At 35.2% G+C, this 10,500-nt stretch overlaps 1 protein-coding gene across 1 annotated transcript; it reads right to left on the bottom strand.

The window, feature by feature from the left end:
- Nucleotides 1-4,978: 4,978 nt before the first annotated feature.
- Nucleotides 4,979-9,755, bottom strand: LOC130469753 (zinc finger BED domain-containing protein RICESLEEPER 2-like). The gene is made up of 5 exons (XM_056839212.1): nt 9,608-9,755; nt 6,857-7,011; nt 6,651-6,730; nt 6,061-6,130; nt 4,979-5,973 (listed from the first exon to the last, which is right to left on the bottom strand). The coding sequence occupies exons 4-5, from the start codon at nt 6,107-6,109 to the stop codon at nt 4,979-4,981; spliced, it is 1,044 nt and encodes a 347-aa protein (XP_056695190.1). The 5' UTR covers nt 6,110-6,130; nt 6,651-6,730; nt 6,857-7,011; nt 9,608-9,755.
- Between the last annotated feature and the right edge of the window lie 745 nt (nt 9,756-10,500).

Below are 10,500 nucleotides of genomic sequence, written 5' to 3'. Positions count from 1 at the left end.
TACTCAAATATAAGTTGAATCTGTTTGGCTAGTTCAAAGATTCAGAAGTATAAAATCCACTTGGCAAGAAATCATAAAGATCTAGGTTAGATCATGTTGATGATTACTTGAGACCAAATATGATCATCAATGATTGTGTGTTGTAATTTCACAATCTAGCTCCATAAGATATGGCATATCTACGTTGGAATGATCGGAGTCAATTAGTACTTGATTCGATCAAATGATGAATCATAAAGACTTTTCCTATAATTTCTAAAACAAAATGCTCAACTACCACCAAACTAAACCAAATTCGTCAAAGCTATTGAAAAGTAATTTCAGAATATCTTTTCATAATATATCTAAAGAGTTCCTAAACTCAGTGGGAGCTTAGTGTTTGTTATTCAACAAACTAAAGCCCAAGTATAGATATATGTTTTCATTGTGATTTATTCAAATGAGACACAAGGGTATTGTTTCTACCACGAATTTTTGAGAACATAATGTTTGTTTGCTCGAAATGATGTCCTTTTGGAGATTCGTTTCCAAAATGACAAGTGGGAGAAAATAGACCTCGAAAGTCTTCGAGGCGAACAACAAACATAAACGGACATTCCGGAGGCTTTTCGAAGTGCTTCAGAAAACCCGAACTTATTCTTTAAGGACTTTAGAAGTGGCTTTAAAGAATAGACTTCTCTTAGAAGACTTTACAAGTGCTTCAAGGAGAACAGAATATTCAAAGGACTTTTAAGTGGCTATTGATATTCTGTTGTTTGATGTTCTATACCCAAGTAGGCATAGAGTTCAAATCACTGAAACTATGAGATTCTTCTATAGTGAAGAAACATGGAGTTCAGTTCACTGAAACTATGCAATTCTTCTATTAGATAGTGAAGAAACCTACAACTTACAGTCAAACTATTATCATGTAGATTAATGAGTTTGTGACCTGTTAGAAAGCTATGACGAAACCCAGATTCCCTAAAATGGTTAGAGGCCATATATAGACTCAAATGTTTTAAATGGTTAGAGGCCATAAAACATACTCAATGTTTTGATGACAAAATTGAAATTTTGTTGATTTGCAAGAATAGTTTCACATCTATTGGTTGCAAGTTTGTTTTAAGGATAAAAACCATCAAACATGGAATTGTGTTCACACACAAAGCTAGATTAGTTGCTAAAAGTTACAAGCAAATTCACGATGTGGATTGTGTTGAAACCTCATGCATAATCGTAATGCTCAAGTCTATAATTCAAGCAAAGATTGCATATTGGTACATATAGCAATTGGATGACAAAACGTATTCCTCACTCAAATGTTGGAATAAACTATGCACATGGTATGTCATAGGATTTGTGGATCCAAATAAATGCTTGAAAAGGAAAGCTAGCTTATGAAATCTAAGTCCAGATTTAAGCAAGCAATTGGGAATTAGAACTGTATTTTAGTGAAGCTAATAAGTATTTTAGTTTCATAAAATGTACATGATTCTTATAGATATATAAGAAGTTTAGTGGGAGTACATAATAACTTAATTGGTCCTATGTGTATCACACACATATCTCTCTATTGTGAAATAACATTCAAATGCTAATGACTTAGATTTGAAATTATTCATCAATAATGGACCATGGCGAAACTTAGTACATACTGGGTATTAAGATCTGTTTACAAAGATCTTATAATATTGTTTTGGATTAAGTAATGGCATTTACTAAATCAAACACGAAAGACTCCATTGGAGATATTCGACCCATATGAATAAATCTAAGTAAAGGATGTTTGAACTATGTATAAGCATTTACTAAGTTAAACATCAAAGAGTCTAAATGAGATTCTTAACCTATATTATAAGTCAAAGAATTTAGCTGAATTTAGTATCTACTGAAACTAGATAAGCTAAAGTTACATGAATAGAATTCAATTGGGAATTATTCTGCAAAAGAATTTATCATGTATGATATAATATGAGGATCGCCAAAAACGTATCGTATGACTTTAGGCATGACGAACATATACCAATCTCTATTGATCTAAGTGAAGATCAACTAGATTGAGATCAAGAACACTTATGGTACTTGAAAAGGTACATAGGAATAGTTCTTGATTCAAGGAAATAAAGATATGCTAAATATTGATGCTACACGCATAAACACTGGCAAAGGATCAAGCAAGACCCTTTGGAGTTAACCATTGACAAGGACAAGCTAAAGAGCATCGTGTTTCGAAATGGCAACATGGATTGGAGACCATGAGTTGTTGCGTGGGAAATTAAAATATTAATTTCTATGTTCTAAAATACAGCTGGAAAGTCTTCCACATATCTGTGAACTGCTTGGATAAGCAAATCCAAACAAAGCATCACTAGCAACCTAAACAGTTGAAGTAAAAGTACTTATTGCCTAAGAAGCAATAAAACAGGGTTGTTTATGTTAAAGAGTTCTTCACTGAACTTGGGAAGATCACCTATCTGCTGGCTTGATGGTTCTTCATTGAAAAATGCGTAGAACCACTCTTGAAGCAAGAAAAAGGTCTGCTAACTTGATGGTTCTTCATTGAGAAATGCGTCGAATCACCATTGTAGCGAGAAAGACTGGATCACAAAATAAACAAACTCGAAAAGATCTTATCATCATATCTCGAAGAACATTCGATGAAAAGGATATTAAGATTGGCAAAGCATGATAACTAAACCTATGCAACAAGTGAGAAGCAACACTCACGTTGTAGCACTGGAAATCAAGCATAGCTTTGAATTCCATAAATTGTTTTAGAAGATGGGTTTGAGGCCCATAAAACATTTGGGTTGAACATTTATCATATATGAAATGTATTTTCATATTCCATTTAATCTTGGTTTAGTATTAAATGATGAGTCCCTTCAAATTTGACGATATATTCAAGATAGACTGTCAGGACCAGTCCTGTGACTAAGAAATGTCTATCAAGTGAACTTGAATGTCAAAGGTTGAAAATGGTCCCTAATCGGAGTTTTCTATAAAATTGGACGCATAGAAAACGTTAGACGATTAGAATGCAAGATGACTAGTAGTTCTGTTTCTTGAACTATGTGGACATGGCAATGTCATAATCATTTGCGTAGATACTTACTTTGGGAAGACTAGTATCGGACAAGACCTATGAAACTTTACTGTAAGAGATGAAAATCTGTCATGAGTAAATTTCATTAAATTATTAGACACTAAATCCTCAATACCTGAGTGATTTGAGATTACTTGTTTGAGAACTGGTTGCTTTGACGTTGACCAACCGTCGCACCGTAAAAGGAGGCTATAAAGGCAACGCTCAGGTAATCACCTATCAAACGAAGTCTAATCTCAAGATCGCAAGATTGGGATTGTCCTCCCATAAATCGGGATGAGATGCTTAAAAGTTGTACAAGGCCACTCGGAGAGCTAGAAACTGTGAAATGCATGGCCGTGCTCGGATGAATCATAGGCTATGATTATCTGTTTATTTGATCAGTTGAACTCTGAAACCGAGGAACACCTCTGGACATAATAAGGATGACAACTCTAACCTTATGTTCAAGAGCAAGCATCGAGCGACAAAGGAATTAGGAAATGCACACTTGTCCCTAAGGACAAGTGGGAGACTGAAGGAAATAATGCCCTTGGTCCAAGTATGCATTCTATGTTAAGTCTAATAAATGCGGTTCAGTATTAATTAACAAGTTAATAATTCAGTGAGATCAAGTGAGCTGAATGCCTAGCTAGAGGCCGCTTCAGTTCAAGTGGAATTAATGATATTAATCCACAGCTTACTCTTGACTGAACCCGTAGGGTCACACAAATAGTACGTAAACGGATCAAGTATTTAATGGCATTAAATACTCCATCTATGAATATTCGGAACCGACGGATCTTGGTTTCAGTGGGAGCTAAGATCGTCACAGGCAAGAAATGAATACTCCGGAAACGATGATATTGCCGGAAACGGAAATATGGATCGTATCGGAAATATGAATATTATCCAAGTCGTAGATGTTGCCGGAAACGGAAACATGGTACGTATCGGAAAATATTATTGGAAATGGAAATATTACCAGAATCGGAAATATTGCCGGAAACGGAAATATTGTCAGAATCGGAAATATTACCGGAATCGGAAAATAATTCCGGAAACGGAAATATTAAATATTTGTTCGAAACGGAAATTAATTCCGGAATCGGAAATATTAAATATTGTTCGTATCGGAAATAAATTCCGGAACTGGAAATTTAATCGGAAGCGTATCGTACGAATTAGCATCGGACGAGGCCTGCCGGACGAAGGCCCAGCACGAAGCCGGGCCATCGCCCAGCAAGCACGCGCGCGCCACAAGCCCAGCCAAGGCAGCGCCCAGGCCTACCGCAAGGCAGGCCCAGCGCGCGCCAAGGGCCACGGATGCGTGGGCCGCGCTGCGTGGGCTGCTGCTCGCACGCGCATGGGCAGCCCTTGTGGCTGCCGTGTGTGTGTGAGTTTGTGCTCATGCGTGATTCCTAAATCTACAAGAGTCAGTGTATGATTAAATTTCTATTCCTAATTGGATAAATTAATTAAATAGAATTCATGTAGGATTCTAATTTCAATTAATTCGTATCCTACTAGGACTACGATTCCTTTTCCATAACTCTATAAATAAAGGCCTAGGGGTCATAATTTATACACAAGTTTCAAAGTATTCAAAAGTGAGTTTTTTTTGAGAGAAAATTAAAACACACATCTTGCTCATAAAGTGCCGAAATTTTCTAGTACCTTAAGGGCGATTCTAGTTGGTCAATCTTAAGGCGGATCCGGACGTGCTGTGGACTATCTACGGAGGGACGACACTTGGAGTCCTAAAGACTTGTTCTTGTTCGGTTCGGGCGCAGCTAGGGAGGGCACGCAACAAAGAGTATGCATCTAAATTATGCTATATGATTATGTGTAAATAATATGTTGTCCTGGGTTAATGGTTGTTTCCGCATGATCTATGTAATGTCATATGTATCATAACCAAACAGTAGCCACAACACATTGCTTAAATTTTACTTTCCGACCTTCAGTGAGTGTAATGTACTTCACACCCTCACGTACCTTCACAATACAGCCATTAATAACACTCAAACCATCTTGTACAATCAAATTCAATATATGCGCACAACATCTAATATGAAAATATTTACCATTCATTGGTAAAGGAGAACAAGCATGCAAATCACACTCCAATCTTGTAGCAAACAAATCCATATTAGTAGCATTATCTACTGTGATTGTAAAAACTTTCTTTTCAATACCCCACTCTCTAATCAAAGCTTGCACAAACTCATAAATCTCATTGCCAGTATGAGAGGATACGAAATGTTGAAAATTTAGTATTTTTGAACGCAATTTCCAGCTACTATCTATATAATGGGCAGTGAGGACCAAATATGAATTTATGGTACATGCTTGCCACAAATCAGAGGTAAGACAAATTCTAGAAGTTGATGCACCCAAAGTATCAAACAAATTTTTCTTCAAATCATTATACTCAGACATGCAACACTTAGTAATGGTATTTCTACATACAGTTTTGACATTTCGATTCAAATAATCATGCAACTTCCTAGTCCTAGGATGTTCAGCCATTTTGAATGGATATCCATGAGCTATTATTGATTGAGCAAACAATTTCAGATATGTTTTTTGATCAAAATCATTACCAGCAAGTCCATTTGGATTATCATTCATGTACTTTAAATAAGGAGGGCAACTTAGATAATGTCTTTTAGCATTAGAAGTCCCCATACCACTATCATAAATAAAGGAGTGAGTTATGCAATACTTACAATGCACCTCAAAACCTCCTACTGATAATGGAGTGAAAATAAAGTGCTCCCATACCAGAGAAGTACGTCTGCCCCTCTTAGTTAATGTGCCTTTATTAGTAAAAGCACGCTTCCGTTTTGAAGATGCAATGTCATTAGTGGTAGACATCAACTGATCTTCATTGTCATCAATCCCTTCAATTAAAAAAAATAACCTTTATCAGATACACATAAAACATAAAATAATTATAAAATTTTAAGAAAATAACATTGCCAGATTACCTATCTTATATTCATTTTCCATTCCGGATGGAACTTCTTGATTATCCATGGTGGCAACAAGTATTATCTCCTGTATTTCACAAAACAAGAGAAATAAATTATATATTACCAAACTTGTTAAAAACAAATTCAATATCCACTATCAGGTATTATACGAATTGCATATTGTAATACATATGAACAACGAAGCATGAAGGGATTACATTCTTATCTTAGAAGAGATGTTGCCTTAACAAGTTTTAATGGTCTCTTCTACATACGATCTATTTCAAAGATATCAGCTGCCAAACAACAAGGACAAAAAAACCAACTATTTTTGTACTTTTACTGTTAGGATTTAATAGGGTAGTAGACATGGTTTTAACTTAAGCTATGCAGATTTATTGTTTGGTTGAATAGTTAGCTTTGGAAGAAGAATAAAAATCATATTTCTATAATTAAAAATAGTTCCTTAAAGGTGGATAATTATAGATCACCCAAATCCATTATGAAGATTTTAAAATCAATAGCACCAAACGTATCAGATTACAATCTAGACAGAGAAAAACAAAAAGGTTAAACATTAGACACAAGGGTCAAGTTGATTATACCAGAGAAGACGGAGCGACTTCGAATTCCGCGGGCGATGAAGCTCCAATTTACGGCTCTGAATTTACGGATCCAAGAAAATCTACCCAGAAAGATAAAAATGTGTTAAATAAAAACACAACAACCATCTAAATTATTGTGAAAATTGCAGATCTACAATAAAAATAATAAAATAATCAAGATCAAGGAATGAAGATGGAGGAATTACCTAAATAAAGAAGAGACCATGTACTACGTAGAGGCGCATCGTGTGAGAGTGGGAGCCCAACGCCTTTTTTTGTATGAAAGGGGATGGATGTGTTTTCCTTTTTTGTATGGACAGATATGGAGGAATGGAGATGGGGGAAGACTGGAAGAGGAAGCCTTGGGTAGGAAATGAGAGGCGGATACGATTAGTTCATTAGGGTAAGAAATGCCTCATGCTGAGTTGTCTGAGAGAAGGGGTCCTTTTGAAGGGGAGCAAACTCCATCTGAATGACATGAGGGTTTTCGTCAAACTAGTCCTACGACTTATATTGGCTACTCTATCACAGTCAATTCTTGCAACTGATATGCAACATGTCCATGTGAATATTTAAACTTTGTAGATTTAAGGACCCATATATGCTTCGATTTTTTTCATTTGAATTAGGTGATTTACTGACTATTTGACTCGTCGTTTGCCCTATAATGAAGTAATATTATGATAATTTCCTTTGGTCCAGTATGAAAACCAATATCTGACTATCAGGCATGTAGACATCGTACGAAAAATTGCTCCAAATATTTACAAAAAAAAAAAAAGATAATGAACTTGTCTTTCTGAAAGTCTACTTTAACCTTCATGTTGCCCTGTTAAATAATTCTTGTTCCTACATACCCAATTCCACCGAAGGGTTGAACTTGTCATTAGAATTGAGGTCTTAGATGTATTAATTCATAGGTTCAATACTCCTCATCCCAAATAGAAGGATTTTTTTTAACTGTTTTTTATCCTTCACGGCTTGTTGTGGACAACCTAGGAAATACCTATCAGTTTCTGTATTTACCTAGGTATTGTGTGCCACGAGTGTTAGTGATTGACCTTAAAATTGATTAATTTCAAAATTGAGTGATTCACATTTTAAAAGGGAAGGATAAGGTAGAAGGAACACAATTGACTCGGTAGTAAGGGGTTGACAAAAAGAGGATGATAGGGGAATATCAGAAACTGGAGAGCTGCTGCAGTGACTGTATAAAGAAATACACTACATAAATTTGATAAGCTATTAAATTAAAAAGTGAGGCTATATATTGTGATCCAAAAATGTGTTTCCATTATTAAATACTATATTGATAACCACCCCTCTGAATATTGCAGATGGGGGAAAATTAGTAAATTACATGATTTGTGTCTGTACAAATGTTAGTTTGTGTCAGCTCCATAACCTTTAATGGAAAATAAAAACCCCATAAGTTAGAGTATTAAGTTTGACACTGCTATTTGTTCTTCATATCATTCTGTTAGCACTTAAATTCAGAAGTTAGGCTGAAGAATGTTTCTTCAGAGCAAGGAAGTTTATGTAGGTGATAGGTCTCACGATTCCTTGCTCTGAAGAAACATTCTTCGGCCTAACTTTTGAATTTAAGTGTTAACAGAATGATATGAAGAACAAACAGCAGTGTTAAACTTAATACTCTAACTTATGGAGTTTTTTCCATTACAGGTTATGGAGCTGACACAAACTAACATTTGTACAGACACAAATCATGTAATTTACTAATTTTCCCCCATCTGCAATATTCAGAGGGGTGGTTATCAATATAGTATTTAATAATGGAAACACATTTTTGGATCACAATATATAGCCTCACTTTTTAATTTAATAGCTTATCAAATTTATATAGTGTATTTCTTTATACAGTCACTGCAGCAGCTATCCAGTTTCTGATATTCCCCTATCATCTTCTTTTTGTCAACCCCTTACTACCGAGTCAATTGTGTCCCTTCTAACTTATCCTTCCCTTTTAAAATGTGAATCACTCAATTTTGAAATTAATCATTTTTAAGGTCAATCACTAACACTCGTGGCACACAATACCTAGGTAAATACAGAAACTGACAGGTATTTCCTAGGTTGTCCACAACAAGCCGTGAAGGATAAAAAATAGTTTAAAAAATCCTTCTATTTTGGATGAGGAGTATTGAACCTATGACTTAATACATCTAAGACCTCAATTCTAATGACAAGTTCAACCCTTCGGTGGAATTGGGTATGTAGGAACAAGAATTATTTAATAGGGCAACATGAAGGTTAAAGTAGACTTTTAGAAAGACAAGTTCATTATCTTTTTTTTTTTGTAAATATTTGGAGCAATTTTTTGTACGATGTCTACATGCCTGATAGTCAGATATTGGTTCTCATACTGGACCAAAGGAAATTATCATAATATTACTTCATTATAGGGAAAACGGCGAGTCAAATAGTCAGTAAATCACCTAATTCAAATGAAAAAAATCGAAGCATATATGAGTCCTTAAATCTACAAAGTTCAAACATTCACATGGACATGTCACATATCATTTGCATGAATTGACTGTGATAGAGTAGCCAATATAAGTCGTAGGACTAGTTTGACGAAAACCCTCATGTCATTCAGATGGAGTTGCTCCCCCTTCAAAAGGACCATATGTGTTAAAAAAATAAGTGTATTGATAGCTAAACATGGCATTGCTAATCTTGATAAAAACAAAGCATGTGAAAGCTTTCACTAAGTAGGTCAGTCTTAAATTCTTGAATACTCATATTATGAACAACTCGTAACTACTATAAAAAGCTTCCTAAACCTTTGTGGTTGAATCACACTCAACCCTTCATTCTTATCTCACAAACTAACAAACTAATTAACTCATAAAAAAAGGTAATTAAACGGATACACTCTAAACAAACTAAATGTCTATAATGGGCATGGAAGTTAAAAAAGAAAGATTTAATCAAACCTTGGGTAATTCGGTATTTGATGAGCATAACCAGGAGCACGTAGCGAGCTAAGAAGGCTGGTGAGGTGAGTAGAAGCAGGAGCTTGCAGGAAGGAGTAACAAGATGCACAAACAAGCAAAAGCCTAAAACCAGAAGCTAAAACTGCTGCCAAAAGCCTGAAACTAAAACAAAAAACTAGCCAACATGCCACAAAACAAGCAGCAACAAGTTGCACAAACAAAATAGAGGCACAAGCCGCAGAAAGGGACTAATCTATTGGAAACTTGAAGACTGCAAGTGTTAACTGGCTGCAACTGAAACTGATATAGCGGCATGGTGCTAATCATATGAGTATCAAAGACTACCCCCAAGCTTCCACAAACCAGAACTACAATCAAAACCAAGCCAACTCAAACACTAGTAGAAGCAGTAGGTTATGCAATACAGAAGCAACAGGTTATGCATTATAGGTTCAGGCATTCACAATAACAAAGAGGCAGAAACAGCAGAATTTGAAATAGGAAACAATTTAAAAGAGGTAAAATCGAAACTCCTCTTCATGATAATCCACGTTTAGCAAACCTTATAATAGCATAAAATATTAAAATTGATGAATTTGTTAGGAGATTACCATTATATTTTACATAGCATAATTAATATTAACTAATCAATTTCAATAACCCTAAAATCCCAGATGCAGGATGAGGGAGAAAAATGAAGAATCTCATACTCAAAAAAACCCAACTCGAAACCAGATTATAGATCAAACCTAGTTCGTCGATTTCACCAGAAAAAAATTGTAAATCGAAATTAATTTCCAGAAATAGCTCAAACTCAATCACGAAAAAAACCTATGATCTAAACATAAAACATAAATTAATTTATAAAACCTAAGATCTAAACGTGTAAATTA

Source organism: Spinacia oleracea, chromosome 3, assembly GCF_020520425.1.
Source record: "Spinacia oleracea cultivar Varoflay chromosome 3, BTI_SOV_V1, whole genome shotgun sequence".
Taxonomy (NCBI): domain Eukaryota; kingdom Viridiplantae; phylum Streptophyta; class Magnoliopsida; order Caryophyllales; family Amaranthaceae; genus Spinacia; species Spinacia oleracea.
The sequence above is the reverse complement of the archived record's forward strand: the minus strand, read 5'-3'. Positions and strand labels throughout refer to the sequence as shown.